The 25,208-nt window shown below is 40.5% G+C and overlaps 1 protein-coding gene across 3 annotated transcripts in view; it reads right to left on the bottom strand.

Moving 5' to 3' along the window:
• UXS1 (UDP-glucuronate decarboxylase 1) overlaps positions 1–25,208 on the bottom strand; it is a 93,171-nt gene that overhangs the window by 17,428 nt on the left and 50,535 nt on the right. For all 3 annotated transcript variants that reach the window (XM_077814265.1, XM_077814280.1, XM_077814274.1), the window contains 4 exons: positions 23,360–23,464; positions 21,062–21,121; positions 16,926–17,047; positions 1,301–1,420 (listed from right to left, as the gene is read on the bottom strand). In XM_077814265.1, coding sequence (XP_077670391.1) covers positions 1,301–1,420; positions 16,926–17,047; positions 21,062–21,121; positions 23,360–23,464 — 407 coding nt within the window. The remainder of the gene's footprint in view (positions 1–1,300; positions 1,421–16,925; positions 17,048–21,061; positions 21,122–23,359; positions 23,465–25,208) is intronic.

Here is a 25,208-nt window from a genome sequence, read left to right as displayed (position 1 = left end):
AGGAATGACTCACCACAGCCATGTAAAATCAGAAGGATTGTACCAAGGAACGACTGGTTTTGGAACATGCCATTGCATAGATTTCTTCTATCCCCAGCCCCAAAACACCGCAACCCTTTCCCAGCGCAACTGTATGAAGAACTGAAAGAATAAGCAGTGCTTGGACACTTAGCAACCTTGCCCTAGGCCAGTCTAGTCATTTTTGAAGGTTTTCTCACAAGGGCAACTCATCCCTCTATCATTATAAATTGGTATTTTTGTTTGTTTTAGTGGAAGAGGGGAAAAAGAGGAACTAATAATATTGTGTTAAAGTATGAGAAAGAATGCTGGCCCCCAGCATCTTTCCTGACTGTTAGATACCCTGAAAAAATTGACTTCAGCTCCCCTCTCCTTACTGACTAGGCACATTTATTGCCTGAGCAACACTTCTTTCCAAACAAACAGGAGCTCTGCTAGCATGCAGACCACACATAAATTATTACTGTCCATAAACAACGCACTTCAATCTTGGGGTTGTCTACCCAGTGCAGCAAAGCCCTCTACAAGTGTGTGCTTTGTAGAGTACTCAAACATGTTGCGCTCTAACTGTCCCATATACACCCTGTGGCACACTTTAAAAAGATACCTAATTCAAACAATAAAATCCTAGAAAGCACTTGAGTGATTTCCTAGTACCATTTCTCCTCATTCTTTGCTCCAGACATTGTCTCCAAATTTTATATGTGAAATCTAAAAAGTTGCCATGTGTATGAAATTATATATCTCATGATCTCATCCTTTACCTCAAATACCCCTCCACCACCCATTTTGTGGAGATATATGATTAATTTAGGATGTATGCTTCTATCTATATCTTTGGCACTTATAAGGCCCCTATTATCTTATCGCCTCACAATCCTCAACGTATTTCTCCTCACAACACCCGTGCAAGGCAAGGCAGTGCTATTATCCCCATTTTACAGATGGGGAACTGAGGCAGAGACACCTTGCTCAAGGTCACCAAAAAAGGCTGTGGTACAGTACCGTAATGTGCACACCCATAAAGTTTTTTAAATACAGGCCAACATTTTCAAGAATGACTAGTTATTTTTTGACACACAGGTTGAGACGTCTAGAGGCCTGATTTTCAGAGAGTGGAAGCTCAGCACTTTCTAAAAATCTAACCTCTTTCAAGTGTTTCAGGTTGTGCACCCAAAAGCTAGGGAATTGAAAAAAATCATCAGTCACTTTTGAAAATCTTGGCCATAGCATTCGTTAAGTGGTTTTGTTCTAAGCCCAGGACCACGTGCCAACTACTTACCGTTAGAGGTTCTCCCTGAAGAGCCTGTAAGATAAAGTTACTGACAACTCTGCCATCGTTCATGTGCATCCGAGGACCAAAGGTATTGAATATTCTAGCAACTCGCACCTCAACCCCTTCCTGTAAGCAAAAGAAAACAGCAAAACTTGTACTTAATGAAGATTCCACAACCCTGCCTCCCCCAACGCCAATCCCTTCAAAGTGCAGACTTCCACATTTAGTAGGTGTTTTTTTCAAAAAGGGAGATATTTCCGTAAGTATAAGAATGCTAACATACACTTTTTAAACACATGCTGCTTTCTCATCTTGAGACTCCTGTAACTTCACATAAACCACAGAGCATATGGTAGGAGAATTTACCCTAATTATCTACATTCATAATGCAATATGAACCACTGATGGACCATCTGAAGACTGTTCTTTACCCTAATGAATTTTTCTTTTAAGAAATACTTTAACATAATAATACTTTGCAATTCAATAGGGTCTTCCATCAGAGGCTCTAAGAATTTAGCAATGAGACACCAGAAAAGTATTTTCACAGATTGGAGAACATCAGTCAAGCGACTTTGCCAAGGCCACAGAATAATCCGTGACTAAGCACAGTGAGAAATTTTTATAAACTGATTAGAGATTTTTGGGTGCCCATTGTGAGCTCTCTTAAAGGAGCCTGATTTTCAGGGTGCTGAACTGATGCTTATAATAAAGTGATCGCTTAACCATAGCCATAACATTACTGTTTCACATTAGCCTACATGAAGTTTACGGGCTAGTTTATTTCTCAGATCCCCATTGTTTATTTACACAACTTTAATACTACAGAAATTTTATTTGAATCTGAGAAATGTTTCCATTATACCCAGTAATGCTTTGTGTGGATGCTATGTAAATCCATCTTCAGATAATCAGTGCAGTCAACTGAGTTTCAGCAAGCAAAACCAAATGTGGTCTATAGAGGGAACTGTGACCTTGTGAAATTGCAGGACTGGAACCCGTCAGTGAGAACAAACTGTGTTTCACCTAAATTCTGCGAGAGCCAAATCCTCAGCCTTCATGGCAAGGAGAACACTCAGCCATGGTGAACTAATGCACAAGGTTGGCTTTTGATGCACGCGACAGTTCATTGTGACAACATGTAGAAACTTCACCTCTAAAAGTAAACTTCTTACCACTAATTCAAAGGCAGCAGAAGTCACAAGCACATACTCCTAGGGTTACACAAATCATGTAATCTGTTACAATATTCTTGAGTCTTTCAATGAAAACATGGAACTTTAAGTTTTCAAACAGTTTGCCAACAGACTGTGGCTGGTTGCCACTTCCTGGAAAAAGGGACTTGAAGACATGGAGAAACTATGCTTGTGGATTTTCCCATTATAAGGGGATACACAGTGTGCTGCACACATTTTCAACTTCTCTTCAGAAAACTGCAGCCTGTGCTCACACATCCCTCACTTGAGAGACATCCAAAGACAATGATTTTCTTGGAAACAGGTTAGCCTGAAAGTAGCTTCAGTTATAACAATATTTAACGGCCTGCCCCAGGAACCCAGAATCATTTATAAATAAACAAATTCATCCTTACAGCAGCCTTGTGAAAAAGGCGGGTATTTATTTCACAGACAGGATAAAAGGATTAGAGAGGCTAACAACTTGGCAACATTATAAAAACATTATAAAAATTATCCATTGCTGACAGTACGTGTCACCAAGGGATGCAGGTGCCCATGGTTCAACTGCAAGAACAAATAAGAACAAACAGTGTTCTGCACCATTTCAGAAACCGTGGGTAAGGTTTAAACAGTGCTGAGCACAGTTTGCCCTTGTTTAAACTTGCAGATAACCTGTGTTGAGCTGGCACTCGCTATCAATAATGGGAAATTTTTGTAACACAGAAAAGATTGCTGTCTCTTGCCCAAGCTTGTAACAGCAAGTTAGTGTCAGGACTATAAACACAACACAGCTCTCCTGACTTCCAATCCTGTGCTTTACCCCGAAGACCATACTGACACTATCTGCTAGCATGTCCCCTATCCACACCAAGGGTGTGGCAATCAGCCAAGTGTGCTTTATTGGAAGCACAGTTGTCAACTTTCACGTGGCAAATAAGCACCTCGACTTTCACAATAAGCCAAAAATCAAGCTAATCCATTTCAAAACAAGGCCAAAACAAGCCAACCCCTAAGAACACCAACACTCTATGTGACTAGATCCCCTTGGTGTGCAGTCTGGGACTGTGGTGGACTTCGTAATGCAACGTGTTAAGCTTTATACTTCTAACAGTAGCTTACAGAGTACATTACACCATGTTTACGAATGCCTCCACTGCATTTGCAAACAGCCCTATGTGGTTTCTCGTCCCTTCATGGTCCCCACTCCCATTATTCGTAATAGACAAGAGTCTCCAACTGTGGACTATATTTCACGCAGTACTGCACACGCTGGGTCAACTGGCTTCTGTTATCCAATATAGGTTGCAAAATGGCAGTGTGTGCATGACAGAGAAATACACACAGGAGATAGTGCCTGTCAGCAAGAGCTCATACTACAAGTGGGAGAGGGTACCTAATGGTCAAGATTCAAGACATATTAGGGAAAACCACCATCCCCCTCTCTGCTGGGAGGTTTTTCAAGCTACACAACTGATTCAAGTAGCTAGCACAGAAGCCAGAGATAGAATAGATCATCTAGTTCCACCCACATCCCAATGGAGTACTATTCCTAAAGTTTATTTTATAGTGTTTTATGCAGCCTCATTTTGAAGTCTCACAAGAAAATCAGGCCTCCGCCCATTCCCTTGGGAAACTATTCCACAAACTAGTAGATCTCAGTGTTGGGAATCTTATCCCAAATATTCAGCCTAAATTTCCCCTCTCATTTTCAGCCCATTACTTTTAGTAACCCCCCTCCATATTCTTCTGGAATAATTTATCTGAGGCTTCAAATATTTATAGAATGTTATACTCCTAGCCATGCCCCATCATTAGTTTGAACACCTCCAAGCCCATTTTACATTGCTGTGACCTCCCTCCTCCTCCCAGGACAGCACACCAACATCTAGGGACTGGACAGTTATTTCATGTGTGCTGCTAACTCATAATACGAAACTCATAATACTAAATGTATTTATTTGCTGAAGCGGGAAGGGGAGAAGGAAGATTCAATCCAGATAGATCCAGCTGTGAGTTGTAAGTTTCCCAGAGCAAAGAAGGTGGTGGGATGAGTCAATAAGGAGGCTATAAGTTCACTGTTCAAACCAAACACTTAAGTTGAAGGCATCTTGATCTGGGCGGCATCCAGAGCCACCTGCAGTGTTGGACAGTTAATGACAGGAGCTGCCTGCTGTCCTTTATTTAAACGGAACAGTGAATGTCACTGCAATTTCCCTGTCTCTTTTAGGGTATGTCTACACTGTGTTATAGAACTAGTGGCAGCGAATCTCAGAGCCCAGGTCCACAGATTCAAGTTCATGGGGCCCACACTACAGCGCTAAACACTGCAGCGTAAACATTGCGTCTCAGGCTGGAGCTTGGGCTCTGAAGCCCACCCCAGTCCCCAGGTTCCCAGCCTGAGCTCCAGCTCAGCACCCACACTGCTGTTTTTAGCATCCTAGTGCATGCCCAAGTCTGCAGACCTGGGATCTGAGACTCGCTGCTGTGGGTTTACAGCCCAATGTAGACGCACCCTTCGACTAACTCTCACTCTTTACCAGGTGAGCCACACCCCATAGCTGTACAAAGCAGACAACTTGCGCTAATCTTTCAGTTTTAAATCATGTCTCTGATCTCATTCCTGCCTCCTACAAATCTTAAACCTTTCCCGTTGTCTGTATATTTAGACCTGTTTTTCAAATCCTTTAAAATGCCTTCGGTGCTTTTACAAAACTTGAAAAGCACATTGTATATACACTTTTACATATGTATAAAACAGAACAATAGGTAAGTGAACAGATTCCAGCTTCAGATTTCCAAGGGATGTGTACACAAAGGCATTTATTTTAGGTCAGTTCTACACTGGAAACTTTTGCTGGTACAGCAATATTGGTTAGGGCTGTGACTTTTTTTTTTTTTTTAAACACTATTTCAAATCACAAATGTGTTATACTGACACAGAAATGCTTTTGCTGGTATAGTTTATTTTGCTCATGTGACTGAACCAGTGTAAGTTGTCCAGCAAAAGCACTTTGTTGATGGCATAAAAACTGCATCTACATTATGGAGTGTTTTCCAGTATAGCTATATTGGTATATCTATATCAGAAAACCTTTTCTACTGTAGACTAGACCTAAGTTATGAAAAATTATACTAACATCTAAAATTTTTGGTGATTTTTTTATTCTTTTTATTTGTCTGTCTTTTTTTTTTTTTAAAACAAAAATCTGTTTAAGGGGAAAATTAATGACAGACAAAGCGTAGCATGTACTATCCAACAGATATTGTCAGGGCTCCTATGAAATTATTACCCTGAGCCAAAATTTTCAAAACTACGTGACTAAGGTTAGGCTAATAAATCAGTGGCTTCATTTTCCAAGGCGAGGGTACTCACCTCACCTCACCGAGAGATACAGGGTACACAGCACCTTTGAAAGTTAGGCCACTAATTTAGGCACCTAAATATGGAGTGAGGAACTCTAGCTGTAGGTACTTATTTTTGAACGTCTTGGCTCCAATAACGTCTACAACAAGACATGGCAGGATGAAATCAATGTATATTTTTCTTAAAAGAATAAACATGCCATATTTTACATTAATAAATCTACTTTTGGTGAAAGATGCTTTGGTCTGCAAGTTTCAGAAAACAGATCAACACAGAATGCAACCTAGGAGTGTAAAGGTTTCCAATGATGGTTTTAACTGAAACAGCTTCACCATACACTAAGGCTGCAATGCAGAAGCAGGATAACAGGTGAATTAGTCTTATTAATTAACTTTAATGCTCACAATTTGCAAATTCATCTACTATGAATCACCAGCCAGTAAGCAAAGGATTAGTAAGGAAGAGGAAGAACTACTTGCATGAAACCAGGACATAAGGAGCTTCAAAGTGACTCTGGCATGTGGGGACTCTCTGGCATCAGAAATCCTTACAACAAAATGCGTAAATAACCTGCAGAGAAACCCCAGAAACCTGCAGAGCTATCAAAGTGAGCAAAACTAGGCTAATTACTCTCTTTCAAATAAAGTTACTAAAATTGCTGCCTGCATCCCTTGAAATTCTTTTGACTAGCGTGTGTTATGTGTGAAAATCTTGACTAGCAGTCAACTACAAAGGATATAATTGTTGATGTCTAAAATACACACATTTTAAAAATTATACCACCTACAATTTTGAACAGTAATAACAGTGCAATTATTTGCAGGCAGTTCATTTTAGAAAATGTCACCAATGGGTCCTACAAATACAAAATCCAATCCTGAGTATACAAATATACACACAGACTTGACTTAATGGCCATGACATTAGCAAACTGGATTCACCCTTGCATGTTACTAACATTTAAGATTGTTTTACACTATGATTTACACTGCCTGGAACGAAGAGTTCAGAGATTTTAAGGCTAGCAGGGATCATTACAATCATCTAGTCTGAACTCCTATATAATACAGGCCTCAGAATTTCACTTGGTGAAACCTGCATTTATCCCAACTTGTGGTTGAACTAGATTATATCTTTTATAGACACCTACTCTTGATTTAGAACAAGGGGTGTAAAATTTCATCTCATCATTTGAAGGACCCTTCCAATGGCTAATTCCCCACACCTAAAATTTTGCCTCAGTGTCTACTTTAAACTTTGCTGACTTCAACTTCAAGCCATTAAAACCTTGTTATGCCTTTATATGATACATTAAGGGAACCTTTAGTATTATATCTTCTTTTTTGCATTGGTAATTATAGATTGTGATCAAGTAGCCTCTTACCCTTCTCTTCAATAAAATAAACTGATTGAATTTTTAGTTTCTTATCATAAGGTTGGTTGGTTTCCAAACCAAAAATCATTCTCTGAACTCTCTTCACTTTTTTAACATCCTTTAAAAAATTTGGACACCAGAACTGCACACAATATTCCAGCAGTGGTTCACTCATGTCATATTCCAAAGTAATATCACCTCTCTAATTCTGCTCAACATTCCCTTGTTAACACAACCAAGAATTAGCTCTTTTATGACACAGTATCACACTGGGAGCTCATGCTCTGGCTACCTTGTTTGTTGATTACAGAACTAAAATGAAAACGGTCATCAATAATTACAAGGTTTCTATGGATGGACTGAACTGCATATACACAGACACAAAGTGGGAGCTTTGGAGATGAGTAATGAAGATGCACACGTGAGTGGATAAAGCCACAATTACAGGAGAGAGTTTGCTTAATAATTTCCTTTTACAGATTCCTCTGATATGGACTATTTCTTCCCATTATCACCACTCTCCTCCTTTCCTTACCTTTTGAAAAGCATCTCCTGAAATACCTCCTTCTGAGAGAATAAGAAAAAACCCTCAGTCATCCCTGAGTCTGGTGACATGATGGTGATTTGTAATATACATCACGCCATTACTGGAACTCAATCTAAATTTTACTCCCCACATCACTGCCTTGATAATCAGTAGTAATTTTACAGCACCCAAGCCTGCTATGCACTTTACAGAACAAAAAACTAGGGGGGGAGGGGGAATCCTGGCTCTACTGAAGTCTGAGAGAGTTTGCCATTGACTTCAGTGGGGCCAGGATTTGATCTAAGGTTCTTGTCCTAAATAGCTTAATCGAATTTTTGACGTGAGTGAGAGTTCTAGACAGTATTATACTTACTCATTAACTGATGTGGTTAGAGCAATTATGGATACATGATTAGGCCCTGCCTGTGGTAATGTAAGGAGAGATTTTAACAGCCTAGCAAAGTGCCAAAGCCATGGCCAGTAACTGGAATAATAGACTGCAACGCTTATTGCCAAAAGCAGTTAAACTAGTAGGCCTTTGCAGCAACCTTAGCATAACTAGGCAGGCCAGGTGGGGAGCAGAAGTTACCATGAGAATTGAGCATGACCCTGCACCATCCTGCTGGGCTTTCTTTTAAACTGCTGAAGTATGCAGTTTTGAAAGACAGGAAGTCTATCTATATTTGACTTCTGGTGTGCGTTTGTGTTGGGGCCCATGAGACTGCAAACTCTGCAGAAACAGCTGTACAACTAATGGCTTCAAAATTCTTACTTCAGCTGCTTGCTCAGCAGTTATTGGTGACTGACAAGCAGTGAGACACTTAAAAACATAAAAAGGGGAAAAGGTCTGTGGCATTAAGCTGCATGGCCAGAGATTTGTTATGTGAGCTGCCTGCCCAGACTGGTGAGCAGTATCCAGTGATCAAGCATACCAACGCTAGAGTCAATGTGCACCTTCATAGATCATAAAGCCTCAAAGGATCTGTGATGGGGTACCTGCCTCACACTAGGCTCTAAGGGGTTAATAGAGCCCTAGGGAGGCTGTGCAGGAGGCAGCCAATGAGAGAAAGGCTGAAGGGAGCAGCCAATCAGGGGCCAGCAGGCCCATAATAAAAGGGAGCTGCAGGACAGAGGAGGGCAGCTCTCTGCTGGGAGTCCAGGGAGGAAGGACAGTATCTGGAGGGCTGAGAGAACTGCCAGCACCCTGGACAGAGTAGTGCTGCGAGCAGGAACCAGGGGAGCGAGAGACAGCTCCTGGCTGCTGGGGTTTGCAGGCTGAGGCTCCAAGGCAAAGGCAAAGAGGAAGTAGCCAGACAATTCGCTGAAGCAGCCACTAAGGGGAGTGGCTGGACAGAAGGGAGGAGCACAGAGTGCAGCACAGCCAGAGGGCTATGTCGCTGAAGAGGACGCTGCGGTCCTTAGAGAGACGTGGGTCCTAGAGCAGGAGTGATGGAAGTGAGGCACCACCCAAAGAAGGCGCACTATCATGCAGAGCTAATTCCCAGAACAGCCAGCAGGAGGCGCCAGAGTGCTGAGCGAACCCTGTTACAGGACCACTCTGATCTTCTAGTCTGATTTCCTCCATATCACTGGGCTGATGTAGGACTTCCCTGAATTAATTCCTTTTTGATTTACAGTATATTTGTTAGGGAAACACCCAGTCTTGATTTAAAAATTGCTCATGAAGAATGCACCACAACTCTTGGTAAGTAGTTCCAGCAGATAGACAGTAATGCACCCAACATTGGGCTCTTACAACCCAGAGATTAAGAGACTCATGCACTACTGACTGAGCCAGCTGGGCACCTTCAGGTCCAGTGTTGAGTATGGCAGAGCCGTACAAAGGCTTTCAGAAAAACTTTTGATCTGAGCCAATGCATCACCACCTTCTCTCCTGTATCAGGATCAATAATTAGGATGGCTAACTGCCTGCTCTAAGGCGAAGGCATGTTTCCTGTAGCACAGCCATCTCACTTGGCCTGTGACCCACCTAGCCCGCCCTTGGAAATTAAACTCATTTTCACTGCTAATATGAATTAAATGTGATCCTTCGCATTACTTTGACAATTTTCAGCATTTGTTAGTACTTACTTTTGACCTGATCCATAATCCACAATAATTCTTCTCTGGAATCCTAACAAAGTGTAATTTTACGGCAATGAAACTTGCTGAGCTCAGGGGGGTGTTTTTTCACACCCCCTGAGCAAGAAAGTTGCAGCGCTGTGCAGTGTCAGTGTAGACAAGCCCTAATTTTGATAATTACTGAGCAATTATACTTAGTGTTACTAATTACAATGTAGTTCTGTTAGCAATTTAATCAACAATTTTTGTTCTCAAATTTTATATCTCGGCTGCCTATGAATACTGAAACCAACTCAATTTGTGCATTAACAAACAAGGATTACAGAAACAAGTGCAATGAATAAAAACAAAACAGGAAGCGCATTACAAAAAAGCTGTGTTCACAATATAATTATTCAACGTTTGCTTTTCTGTTTAAAACCCATGCTCTTTAATCTTTATTTTGTAAACCTCATCTTTTCCATTTAGTTGTCTCTATCTTTCCACCCACTATTTAGTTTTTGCACATTGAGTAGGTCTGATAAAACTTAAGCAATATGCAATTATTCTTTGGGGCTAGACACAAACCTTCTAGATATATTTAAGGATGACAAAATTCTGTAATAATAAATATCTTGATACGATAATCATTACGTCCAATCTCTTCCAATATATTTGTAGGGAAGTTAGGAATACAAAAATTGTAGATTTTTAATTAGAGAATGGAGGTATCCTGAGGCAATTTGGAAGCTATCGCTTCACAAAAAATAAGGGAAGACTGGATGATTACTTATTAGCACTGCACTTGTGAAACTCTGCAGAGTTTTAATCTGGCACCCACAAGTAATACTGCTCTGCCAATTAAACAGAACCACAAGTAGAAAGGACAATTTAATTGGTATGAAAATGTGGGTTTAAAAAGGAAGATTAATGATCTAGAAATTCACAAGGTCTGGAACAAGACTTCAGGTCACCAAGCAGTACAGTTTATTTTTTAATTGTAAAAAGAAGAAATCAGACGCTAACCACACTACATCTTTCAAACAGTGTCAAGGAAAGTGCAAAACTAAGTATTTAACCTAGTTTACATTAACAAAACAATCATTTAGTATAGTTTCACAACTGTACAGAAGAATATATTTGGTTCATGTTATGTGGGATAATGGAAAACGAATTCCGAACAGTTGTCAGCTTAAACTGGTGTAGTTGGGATGTGCATAATCATATTAGTGTGAGAGATGGCAGGGCTCAAACCCTGGCCCATAGGTCTGCAGGCAGTGCTCAGGCTGTGCTTGCCACACAGCAGCTCACCCAAACCAGAGAAGAAGGGGGCTAGCGAAGCTCTAGCTCACATGAAGCTCCTGACTGGGGGACACATCCAGTTCCACTGATTGGCTGGGACCCAGTTCTTAAACCAGAAAGAGGCACAGAAAGTTGGTCCAAGCAACTAGGTGAATCCCGAGCTAGCTGCTACTGCAGACCCTGCCTATATGGCCTGACTCCTGCCTTCCTTATTCCCGACACCTGTCTGTGCCCAGTTCCTGCTTTGCTCCAAGTTCCTGCTCCTATGACCTACCTCTGATGCGGATTCAGGCTGTGACCCCTGGCTTGACTTGTGACTCTACCTCCAGCTCTGACCTTTGGCTTGGCACCTGACCCTATCTCTGAGCCCTGGCTTGATTCCTGACTTCAGCTCTAGCACCTGACTAACCATTAGGCATGACTGCCCACACCTCGCTTCCTATAATTAGTGGGGTGTCCTACACAACCTCACAGTTTCCCATCATAATTCAAGAGACTGAGCACAGGCCGAGTGGCAATTTCCAAACAAACCAGGCAGTGAACAATGCATTCCAGTGTACATGTAGCGGAAAAAAGTCAGAAAGGATATTTTCCACCTGTCCTGAGAAGTGGATAAAAAACATGCTTGCTGAGATTCTGGGAAGTGCAGATGTCACTGAACCTCATAAATTAGAGTCTCAGATTACTGCTGTAAATAGGGATACCAAGTAGTTGTGAACACATGTTAAAAAACTGATTGGACACATTACAAAAGTGCCATTTTTATTAGAATGGCACATTTGAACATATGATTTTAAACAGTAAGACATACCTATATGCATGTAACTGTGCTTAAGAATTTGACTCTGCATGGTTTGAATATCTGCAGATACTCCAGTGCAGTTACAAACATTTGTAACACACCAGCAGCGTGTCTGTTTATATTTCTGAGTTTCTTAACCAATAAGTGTTTCTCCTGCCCCATTACAAAAAGAGCAGAAAACATTAAAAAATTACTACAAAAGTGAATCACCTCTGTGCAAGAATAATAGTCACAGCAGTAGGCAGTCATTGCAGGGCCGAGAGCTCATTCTTATCACATTGTGAACTTTATCTAACATGCTCTAAAACAAAAGTCGCCTTCACACAATCCTAAGTCATATAAAATGCTCAGAAAAACTTCCAGTGAGTAAGGTGCAACAGTAAAAAAGCCATCTGTACAGAGTAGCATCTGTTTTTCCTCTGAGAGCATATCATGCAAGATTTCATGTGCTCAGTTACCAAATTCTTGCTTTTGTGCAATATCAAATGGCATCAAAGCTTTCTGCTTTTAAAGTGAGGATGCTTGGGCAGTGATAAGGCAGGGAGAAATCAGTGCCTTTTTACAGATTCCTTTGCGCTACCAGAAGATAAGTGTTAGCTGCCACTGTCCGTTACCCAGAAACGGATCACCAAATTGGTATTTAATATTAATGTTATATTAACTCCAAGGGGCCTAGACAGCAACCAAGACCCCCTTGTGCAAACAGAGAAAGACAGTATATGTCCTAAAGAGTTTACAGTTTAAAAAAACATATGAAGGATAGGGAGAATTAAACTAACACTTGAATATGTATTAGAAACAAAAGATGACATTTAGTGACAGTTGATCTGTGAAGGTCAGACCACATCCAACCCAAACCCTAAAAATATGGAAACAAACGAAACATGGAAGCTAAAAGGAAAAAGCTTGTGTGTTCTTTCCACCTTCACATTGCCTATAACACTTTCAATAACCAACTCCATTACAATACCTAGCTGTTATATAACACTTTTCATCTGTGGCTCCATAATGCTTTCACTTCTAGCTCCAACAGATACCCAAAAGCAGTGTGTACCCCAACTTCACCAAACTGGCTCTAAGACAAAACCTTAATATTGACTTCTTATGCTTCTATATCAATAGCAGACCGATACATCTAATTGTGATACATTCCATGCATTTGAAGAGTTATTCTGCCCTTGCACTGCTAAGGTCACTTAAGACTGTGCTGCCTCTTTCCTAGCTAACCATCTTTCTCCTGGGCCCCAGAGGTATTTGGTAATCTCTCTTGTTGCCCCAAAAGTGATTGATAGCTCTCACACTGCACCAGATTTGTCATCAAATGGAAATCTGATGGGTTTAAGGATTCAATATTTTCCACTGTGACCAAGAAATTATAAAAAGATCTAGAAAGAAACACTGATGCTTTATTAATACTTGAGCAATCAACACATGACCAGCATCAATGTCCCCTGAGTGTTTTACATTCTTGCAAAAGGAATGCAAGAAAAAAGACAATCCAGTGGGAAAATGGCCAAAAGAAGCAATTTCTGACCTTACTGTTCTCTTTCTATCAATCCACTTTTCATTAAACCACCACAAAAAATTCAAATAATGCTCAAAATTTATATTTTACGTATTGCTTTTTGCTATTTCAATGAAATTACTACTAAACAAAGGTTTAAAGCTCCTGCTAAAACTACACTCTCTAACACAACCTTAGCTAGGGAGCAGCTACCACTGCACCATAGTATTAGCTTTCTTTTAATTTTATAGTTACAGACTTTCTCCAACCACCCAATCACTAAACATTGCCTGGTTTCTTATAGATGCCCCCATCAGAGATGATTCAGTGATTTTAGGTAGAGAAGCTAGTAGCGTTACTATTAGGCCAGGGAACCTGTTCTATGCATAAAGCACAAGATGTTTGCTTAAGAAGCAGATAAACAGAAGGTTGAGACCATTGCCATCGACAGAGTGGAGGGGGAGGTGTGATAAAGAGTGCGGACCAGACCTCAGTAGTTCAGGAGTCAAATTAGCAATCAACCTTAACCAAAAGAGCCACTGTAGTGTGAATTCATTGTTTCATTTATTATAGTACTATATACACATACATACATACACACACACACACACTTTAACAGCAAAATGACCAAGTATTATTATTTTATCAACTACAATTATCGACATAGTAAAAGCCTCCTGACTGGTTAAGAATTAAACCACAGTGTTTTAATATCATGTGTTGCAAAGAGCTGCAGGAGACGTATTAAAGAGCCACTTGCAGCTCATGAGCCTAAGTCTGTGTATTGCTGATATATACTGACCGGAGGGATTCCCCCAAGAGGTGGTAGCTAGGTTGATGGAAGTATTCTTCTGACAATCTAGCACTGTCTACACAGGGATTTAGCTCATCTTAACTACAGTGCTTGGGGTGTGGATTTTTCACACCCCTGACTGACGTCGTTAAAATGACCTAATTTTCTAGCATACATCAGACCTTGGTAAGTAGGGAGAAGAGAGAATTGTGAAGGGCCCTATGGATAAGAAAATGGAGCTTAAGCTTTAGATGGAGGAAGAGTCAGCAGAGAGATTCAAAGGAAGGTATGATATAGTCAGATGATCTTTCGTTGAGTTGCAATTCTAAAGGAACAAAGGAAAAGGATGCAATAGCTTTAAAAGAATATCTACAATAAGCAATGAGAATTTCCTCAACACCACACACACGATGGAAAATGAAATATCAAAGCAGAGAAAAAATAAAAGAGTTTTTTGAAAAGTGAGGCTGACACCACTCTGGAGAGATTACAGTCTAGGTGTAACCAATTAAATCTCACATTTGTACCTGCTGCACAAGAGAGACATCTCAAGGCTAGCCACGTCGAGTGAGCATCCTCAAAGGCACAATACCTTTATTTAAGGGGAAATGTCAGACTTGTCCACACCAGCAAAAAGTAAACCTGTTTTTTACAGTACTAGTAAAACATCCACACTGGTCCTCAGGAAGCCAGTCCAATTAGGCTTCAGAAAGCATGAAATCATGGGACAAGGCTAGGCAGTATTCCTTGAGCCTTCACTGACCAGGAATAGGCTACAGTAAGGATCTAATATACCAACTCCAAAGACAGATTGCGGATTAGGAGTTTTCATTTAATGCATGTGTACACAGCACAGAGTCCTGCAAACCTTTACTACCAAACGTAGTGCTTACTACCATGTATAGTCCTATTATGTTAAAAAAACAGTAATAGCTTGCAGATTCGGTCATAGGTAGGGCCCTACCAAATTCACAGTCCATTTTGGTCAATTTCACGGTCAGAGGATTTAAAAAAAAAAATCTTAAATGTCATGATTTCAGCTATTTAAATCTGAAATTTCATTGTGTTGTAACAGTATGGGTCCTGAGCCAAAAGGGAATGGGGGGGGGGGGTGGTTTGCAAGTTTATTGTAGAGGGGTTGCGGTACTGAAGGCAGAGCCACCGCCAGCAGCACGGCAGAAGTAAGGATGGCCTGGTATGGCATTGCCACCCTTACTTCTGCCCTGCTGCTGGCGGGGCGCTGCTTTCAGAGATGGGCACCTGGCTAACAGCTTCCGCTCTCTGGCTGCCCAGCTCTGAAGTCAGCGCAGAAGTAAGGGTGGCAATTCCACGACCCCCCTAAATAACCTAGTGACCGCCCCCTTTGGGTCAGGACCCCCAATTTGAGAAATGCTGGTCTCCCCCATAAAAATCCGTATAGTATAGGGTAAAAGCGCACAAAAGACCAAATTTCAATGAGGGGTTAGACGGAGAAGACCAGATTTCACAGTCTGAGACATGTTTTTCATGGCCATGAATTAGGTAGGGCCCTAGTCATAGGACTGCAGCGCTACAAGTATATTACTGTATGTACCATTTAATTGCGGAGGATTCAACATGTTACATGTGCAAGACCTCATAGCAGGATAAAACCTGTTCACAGGTAGATATAACAGTTTGCAAGCCATCATGGAAAGAGCTGCTGTGCTAAAGATAATTATAAAACACACTCATCACCTCAATTGCTACTGCTATCTTCATTTTATAGCTTACAACAGAGATTGGCAACCTTTGGCCCATGAGGGAAAGCCGCTGCTGGGCTGAGATGGTTTATCTGCAGTGTCCACAGGTTCGGCCAATCGCAGCTCCCACTGGCTGCGGTTTGCCGCTCCAGTCCAATGGGGTCTGCGGGAAACAGCATGGGCTGGACCACCTCTTCCCGCAGCCCTGATTGGCATAGAACAGTGAACCGCAGCTACTGGGAGCTGCAATTGGCCAAACCTGCGGAAGCTGCAGGTAAACAAACCGTCCCGGCCCGCCAGCAGCTTTCCCTGATGGGCCACATGCTAAAGGTTGCCAATCCCTGGCTTACAAGATAAACTTGTGGAGCAAATCAGACAAGATCCTTTAGATTTATTCTCTTTCTGATCCATAACATGACTGGCTTATGCTATACCATATTGGATCACAGAGGTAAGTTAAAATGTCATTAATGTTTTTACTATTTTTAAGTCACAGCTATATGTTTTAAAATAATGTTAAGAATTTACTCATTGCAAGGGTTTGAAATATTTTGTATAATGCATTAACACTGGTTTCCTCTGCCACTTTAATATAAAAATGCCAAACAAAACAAAAACAAAATAATAATAAAAAATCAGACATTAGAGAGCTCCATGCACTACAAATTAAAGGACATTATATAGCTTTTCAGCTTCAAACACTATTTGAACTAAATAAGAAAAGATTAATGCATATAAAAGTTAATACTGATTCATGAAGAAAAACGCACCCTTAACCATCATCTTTTTCCTTTATAAAAAGGTAAGCTAATAAATTATGTTACAAATACCTCATAAAATTCATCTTTATTCTAGTGCTAAGTTACTGATTTAATTTGTTTGAAATAAATGATCAACCATGCAAATCTTTCATAGAGGCTATAATTATAGCAGCATATTTTCAGTTTTGTTCTGCATTTGTACTCAGCCTGTACGGCAAGCCCACTGAATTTGACAACCAAATACCTGCTTCATATAGGCATAGCACATTGTTTCTGCAACTCTCTTTCCTTCATCGTAGCAGGCCCTAGGTCCTATGGGGTTCACGTGGCCCCAGTAATCTTCATTTTGAGGGTGAACCTCAGGATCTATGGAGAGAAACAACACTTGAATGACTTTCTCTTTCTAGTAACAGGAAGAGGGAATATAACTCATTTTATATAGGGCTCTTTTGATAGAGCTTGTTTTAGTATGTACAGTGTTAAACAATTCTTCTTGAAATTATTTATCTAATTTTTAAATATTAAACTCCAACATCTTTCACTCCAATAGATTCATCGAATAGAATCCCGAAGGTGTAACTATTAAGGACAATCTGAGAATCTATAAAATCCCCAAATTGAGCATATTAAACAGAGCAGCCTCCTCGCTGGATGTGTCTCCTCATAAGAGCCATTACTCACAGCAGTCTGAGTTGAACGTTTGTCTGGAAATGAACCTTAAAGATGGAATAACTCTAGACGCAAAAACAAGGTTCTGATCTAAGATCATTTAATAAAGAGGTTATTACAGGTTATTTAGAGTTCTTTGCTAATTTCTACTTAGTTTGTAAAAGGAGCTAAGACATCTTGGAATTTAAAAAAGAGCTGGGGGGAAAAGGAGGCAGAAGGTGGAAATCTAGACATGCCATAAATAATCTGGTTTGGTGAAGGTGCAGGACAGCCCCGCAAACAAAAATGGTGTGTGCGTGCCTTGTTCTTCTCTCAGCTGGATACTCTGGGACCAGCAAGTATCTCTTTTTACAACACTTTGACTAGCATTCCAGCCTGGACGAAAGGTATGCCCGCTCTGGAAGCATCTTTTTCTTTTTTACTGTTACTATTTGTATTGAGTATTAAACACACACTTTAGATTGCCTTCCCCTAGTTTCTTTGGTGACCTGTGAAAAGATACCTATAAATCCCAGAATGTTTAGCACTGCTCAGCAGTGAGAGGTATAACCAAGGAAGAAAAACAGGAATGTTACAGATCACAATTCTTATTCTGATCTTCAAGTACAAATAGATCACAACATCATCATCAGTTGTGCCCAGTTCTCTCCAGATTCTTATTACCCCTATCGAGCAGCATGACTGAAAGTGGAAACAATTCCATTTGGATAGGTAATATGCTTGTTTATGTATGCAGAGACTGAAAATTACAGTTCTGTCCAAGACTTATTGCTTTCTGGACGCCACTGTTGAGGATAAAAAAGGAAAAAAGAGAGAGACCTGCTAGAGCACAGACCTGCACAGACCCTGAGGCTTTTACTGTCTAATATAAAAGGTCCTAAGAGTTTTACAGACCAATATCCAATTCATTCATTTTAAATAACCAGGAGGTGGAGATCTAGACATGCCATAAAGAATCTGGTTTGGTGAAGGTGGGGAAAAGCCCCACAAACAAAAATGGTGTGTGTGTGCCTTGCTCTTCTCTGAGCCAGATACTCTGAGGTCAGCAAGTGGCACAGAGAGGTTACTTTTTCAGCCAAGATTAATTCAATTTAAAAATGAATGTTAGTAATATTTGAAAGTTAGTGTTCAAATGGCATTAATCATTACTCTCTAGAGCTGGCTGGCAGACAGTGAGATTGAACTGTAGCTCCTCGGAAGAAATCTGGTCAGTTCCAGATTTGCTGTAAGCATTCAAGAAAACCATGCTCTGGGACATCACATACACCAAAAACAAATAGTTCCACTGACAGAGGAGTATCATTTTCTCCCCCCTCCCCCATTTGTGGCCTGGATTTCAAGCTTTCCTTTTTTTAAAAATGTTAAGACACTACCAAATAATGGCTTATAATTAGAATGCCTCCTCTGCCAGGAGCTACAGCTTTGTCTTTGTCATGCTACAACTTTTCGATGCTTTTTTATAAAGGACACTGTATAAAAAGAAATTTTGCATTTCATTTATAGTTCCAGACTAAGGTTCTAACTGATTAAAACTGTCCTCTATGGCCCAATCTCATGGGAAATTTAATTTTTTTTCATAACCTCACTGAAGGCAGATACTGATGTCAAATATACTCAGCCATAATTCATAGAGCACATCAAAAGACAATGGTTCACGAATCTTTGTATATTATAGACTAAGGCAGGATTTTCAAAAGTTTCAAAGTGACTTAGGAGAAAATGCCCCATTGAAAGTCAATGAAACTTGTGGTCCTAAGTCATTTCATTACTTTTAAAATTGAGCCCACAGCATGGATTACTTTCTCCTCTCCTCCCTTCTCAAGGTCCAAGCCCAGTTCCACACCATCCCTGCTTCAACAATAGAGCTCGATTTCATAAAGAAAAATAATTAGGACAGGATAAAATAGACATGATACAGTTGTTTTTATTACAACACCCATTTTATCTGTGCTGTGTTTTTCTCCTCTCTGGGTTTAAAGTTGCATATATTACCACATTCTTATTGTTATCCTGCTGCCCCACTGCTCTACTTTTTCTAGGCCACTGAGTTTTAGTTCTGTATGTTTCCTGCCACTCTAATTTTTAAGCTGTTGTCAGATTTTATCATGGTTAAATTCATGCCAAATGAAACATGTGACAGTGAAAAGATATCAGATATTTTAATTGATCAGAAAAGCCTGTGGAAACCCTAAGGTTGTCCTGGACTGTGTTCAAGTTACAGTGCAGCTTTAATTCATGCAGATGCTTCAATACTCTGACAGAAGCAACTCTGCCAATCACCTGGAAGCACCCTGGAGAACAGTTTGAGAACCACTGTAGGAAGTGGAAACAGCTAAAGGGCATTTTCAAGGGGTTTATCCTGCCAAGAACTCAAAAATAATAACTTTTCCATTTAGTTAAACCTACTATATGAAGGCGGTAAAGCCCTTTGCCTGACTGGATTTTATACATAACGAAGTCTGACAATCTGTGTTTCTTTAAGTTGTCCCCTGCAGCAATCAGGTTGCTGGGGAGAGATGCTGCTCCAGAACTGGTATGCTTGGTCTGCCTGTAGCAATGTTCCATCTTCCGGAAGAGATAATATGGTTTCCTGTTCAGTTAGGAAGTGTCTCCTGGCCCAGTGCTTTCCCGCTGTAGGAACTGACCCTGGCATAACAGAAATAGGGAGGCAGGAATGTGGGATGAGACACAGTCATGCCATTTGCAGTGACTGCCTCGTCGTTGGAGGAGTTCTGGCTTGTTATATTTGTGGTGCAGCTGCTGCCTAAAGTTATTTCATCCAAAAAGTAAACATGAGGGGAATAAAAAGAGCACATCTCATTCTTTTTGTCTAGAGGAAGAGGGGAGAAGTTAAGAACTTTTTAATGAAAAGGTCTTTAGAGCGCTCAGCTATTAGCAACATCCTGCTGCTTGCTGTGTTAGTTAGATCAGCTCAGTGTTGAAAATGCCTGTACTAACTGGTAACCCAGCTACACTAATGTTCCATTAATGCTAGTACTCGTGGAGTAGAAGTGGTGTTCACAACACATGGAAATTTTTATAAAGGTTATCTAGCACCAACAAGGCCAATCATGGTCCCTGATGTTACCAAAGAGCATTTTGCTGCATCTGCACTCGTTAAATAATTCTCAGCAAGATTTAAAGAGGGGAAGGCAGGAAGTAGCCAGGGGCTCATTGCTGATAGTGATGTTGTCAGTAGGTCATTCTCCAAGGTAGACAGACCTTTGTATGCCCTTTTAGAGCAGGGCCTGTGGCTTGTTCAGCACTGGACACACCACTGTTGCTGCTTAATCATCATAATAATCCAGATTCCAAACAGTCTGGGGAACAAGAATCAAACCTGCTGCCTGTTTTCCTCCAATTTATTCCCACTATGGCCTCTGGAGTCAAAGAGTTCAACATTTAGAAACTGCCACTAAGACCCCTTTATTACAAAGAATGCTGACATTCTTATAGGTCAACTCTTACACACAGCACTTAGGGCCTGATTTTCATTTACACTTGGGCTGCTGTATTCCACTCTGGCAGCGTAAAAGGGCCTTAAAGTAAAGATTACCAGCTACATTTTAAACATTAAGATGAAAGCTCTAACAAGTCCAAGTATGACAACTACACAAATACTTGATGCTGCCATGCCCCATCCACAGAAGTTATTATAAATCTTTCTTGATTAGTCACACTATAGATACTCCATCTATGCTCATGTCTTACCTCCATAGACTTCGGAGGTGGAGGCCAGCAGAAGCCGTGCTCCAACACGTTTTGCTAATCCTAAACATTGAGAAAAAGTAAACAGTGAATTTTAGTAAATACAAAAGACTTTCAGTTAAGTTTATTGCTTTATTTAGACCCGACTTTGTCTAAGAAAGACGAGAATTCAGGGCTTCCCTAATCAGTTTCTTTCAGATCTAGCCTCTCTTCTTCCAAGTCTCCAGTACCCACCTTCAAGCTGGAAGGAACACGACTGAGCTTTTCTGCAGCTACTCACATCGCGCACCTGGCTAATTGTCAAATCTTACGTACACTTATTTCATGGATTGAAAGTTACATTGAACTAAAGTGCAGGACTTTTTTCCATAGATCACAAGGTCAGAAGGGACAATCGTGATCATCTAGTCTGACCTCCTGCATAACACAAGGCCATTAATTAATTAATTCCTGTTTGAACTAAAGAATATCTTTTAGGACAACAACCAGTCTTGATTTAAAAACGGTCAGCGATGGAGAATCCACCACAGCCCTCGGTACATTGTTCTAATGGGTAACCACTCTCCTATTAAAAATTTGCTATATTAAGTCTGGGATTGGGGCCAAAAAAATACTGCTAGACTGAAGGAATAGCTACTGTTTTACGGTCTGATATCCTGTAAACCAAAAGGGCTAGAAACATCAATAGGAACCTGGGTGGGAGCTAAGTGGAGCTATGTGGTTTAGGAGAAAAGTGTGTTACATTCCCCATGCAAGTTCATTAGACCTTTGTAGCTCCTCCTGAAACTTAATGCAGTGGGCCTGATTCTGCCCAGCATAAGGGAGGCGGGAGGCTTTGCACTGCTCTGCTGGCACCCTGACCCTCAAGATGGCCGAGCTAGTGATAGAAATTTCTCCCCTGGCTAGGGGGACAATTTGATGGCACAGAACTGCGACAATAGCTTTTAAGTCATCGACTTCCCTGAACTGTGCCCAGTGCAGCATTTCCTGGTTGGGGAAAAGAAGTGGGGCCAGAGGATCCCCATGTCTCAGCAAACACCCACTACTTCAAAAATCCCAGGGGTCACTGGCAACCAGTGCAAGCTAAAGCAGTGACAACTGGATCGAGACTAGAATGTAAAGGGATAACAAAAGAGGCTTGAAGCCACTTTGCTGCCTGACTCTTAACTGCACTAAATACAAATTAATATAGCTGAGAATTTGTCCTTGACACTGTATTGAACCTCAGCAGCAGCATAGGACTCTCAGAATTGGCTGGGGGAGAGACCACCACAATGGGAAGTACCAATACTATGGAGCTATTGCAATTCTACACACAAACACTCATTATACTGAAATGGAGTCAGCTGTCACTCTGAACACAGGGATGCTCCACAGTCATTGAGACACGACAGCAGACTTTCCCCCCAAGTTGCACTCTGGTTGTGTGCCTGATTTGCATAATTGCTTCATAGATATTACTCAATAACTGGGACATGAATATGGAAATCCTTGTACTCTGGTTGGCTCCTATGCTCAAGATGGCTCCTATGCTGTTTGTAGCTGGCCTCAGCTGAAATACTGAAATGTTCACATGAAGAGGTAAACATCCTAGAAGAAAATGGGGCTTTCAAGGAAAATGAATATTTTTCTTCGATTTTTGACTCATTCCCCCTGCCTCCCGTCCATCGCTGAACTCTTCCTTCTCTTGTGCCGGACAAGCAAGACTCTTTCTTGGTCCTAGAATAGCTGTCAGTATGTGTGTTTACGTTAGGAAAATATTAGCTCTTCCTTTCCAATTCTGTTTTTAATCCAACATGAACAAAGACATATAGGAGTTATTCTGAGACAGAGAATGAAGGGCAGAAAAGCATACCTTTTTTACCCTAAAACCACTTTCTTTCAATACTAACAAGAGTTCGGTTTGCAGATTTAACACTCATTAAATACTGAATTTAAAATTTTAGCGTAACAGCAATTTGAACCTTCTTGCTAGCTTGCTAGTAAACAAACTGGGCTAATGAATTCAGTCTCACATGGCACAATAGACACAATGACCTCAGTACAGATGGCTGTGCTCCAGATTCAGCCAGGTACTTAAACATGTGCGTCACTATAAAAATGCAAATAGTCCCTCTGATTTTTCATAATCCACTTTAATGGAACTACTCATGTGCTTATCATTAAGCCTCTGCTTAAGTACCTTGATGGGCCTTAAAGTTTAAGTGGAACACAATTGTGAGCCCAACAGTTGTTAGCAGTTCTGTGTATTTCAAGCAAAATGAATGAAGTTAGGGGGGAAAAAAAAAGTTTTCAACTCACCCAACATGTTTAATGTCCCAATAGTGTTGGTCTTTAATGTCTTGATAGGATTATACATGTAATTTGGAGGGGAAGCAGGAGATGCTAGATGATAGATCTGGTCCACTGTGAGATAATGGAGAAAAAAAATCCCAGTATAATAAACTAAATGAAAAAGCAGCAGGGCTGCAGGAAGCTACCACTGCAACAAATGCCTTATGATCAAACTCTTCACCTTCCGTATCTGTCTCCTAACTTCAAACCCTAGTTCTTAATACATTGTTCTCTCCAGAGATCATACATGCAAATCCATAGTAAAAACACAGCAAAATAAATTTAGAATTAAACAAATTAAGATTTTGAATCATAGCAACACTGTTAGCACTTGTTAACACAGATATATAGATGCTCCCAGTGTGTTTGCAGAATGCATAGCCTACAAGTAAAACATTTTACTTCTGCCAGCACAGTACAGCCAATGCACAACAGCTGCAGAAGAGCAAGCTGTTCTTTATTCTGCCTCTTATGCCATCAAGTTTTCAAGATAACTTACAGTTTCAGACTGTTTTTGATGATATAACAAGCAAAAATAGTAGCTCAACTTTCAGATACTAGGAGGAGCCTTTGGTTTTACTGGTTAGAACAGAAGAAAAATACCTGTTTTGACTTGTAAACAGTTTAAATTTCATAGTGGTGCATCAATAGTCATTAACATCATGTTTCTATTCTGATAACCACACTGTGAGAAAACTGTCAATGTTTGCCTTTGCTTCATTAGGGTCAAAATTACATTAAGCTTCCTTATTGTACCTAGGAAGTCCACTTCACCTGGGACAGTACAATCCTTTATAAACTCCATTTCCAAAACATGTAGCGTTAGTTGTTTCTGGTAAGGTGGGTCAAGAGACTTACACAGATTAGATAAAAGATGCAATCATGCATGCTTCTGCTCATCTTAGGTTTCCTGTTAGTGCCCTGATAGGCTATATGACCAAGGTACTGAATAGTGAAGAGTGAAAGTGATGCAGCTGGATTCCACACAGCCTGTACATATTCATATTTTTTTGGGATGGGTATTGGAATCCTTCTGTATCAGAGAAGTCGGTACCTGTTCATTTCAGAAATTGTAAGAGACTAGCCAGCTCAGCAGAGGAAGTATAATAGAAGCACAAGTCAAAGGAATTGAAGGAAACCTATAACTAGTTGTGCAATACAGCAAAATCTGTCATACGTGACCATTCAAGGGACCAACACAGACTGCTTTTTAATAAAGGTAAGTGATTTTCCTACTGAAATGGAACAAGGATACTTTGGGTGATTTCTTAAGACAAGATGTTGCCTAGTAAGGTTACAGGTTTCACTGAGTGAAACAGGAGTTTGAAGACTGGAGCTGATGGAAAAAATGGTTTGTTAGCAATAAAACAAAGAATGTTGAGCCTTAACTGAAGATGCCTATGAAACCCAACGAGAATGATTCAACGAAATCACGTGCACAAGCTATTCATAATGTAGCACAGTAACGAAGGGTACGTAGAGAGCAGAAAGAGAGTTTTCTCTTGTCTCTCACCACAGTATGTCCAGAGCACCCTGTATCCTTTTCTCGTTTAAAAAGAGAGACTGTGTGTACCAGAAGATGCCAAAAATTAAACGGGAAGAGTTCAATTTGGATGAAAAAACAGATCTCTTACACAGATACCTAAGAAAACACTTAAAAGTTATTTATGGAGGGATAAAACAAAGGGTGCCATGTCTTTTTTGCTTCTTCATGATGTGTAAAGCAAAGCTTAATTTTTTAAAAGCCTGCTTGTTTTTAAACCTTAAAATATCAGAAGGATCCAGTCCGGTCCCTGTTTTGCTGATGATCTAGTGG

The sequence above is a fragment of the Eretmochelys imbricata genome, chromosome 1, assembly GCF_965152235.1.
Source record: "Eretmochelys imbricata isolate rEreImb1 chromosome 1, rEreImb1.hap1, whole genome shotgun sequence".
NCBI classification, from domain to species: Eukaryota; Metazoa; Chordata; order Testudines; family Cheloniidae; genus Eretmochelys; species Eretmochelys imbricata.
This window is presented reverse-complemented; position numbering and strand designations above follow the sequence as displayed.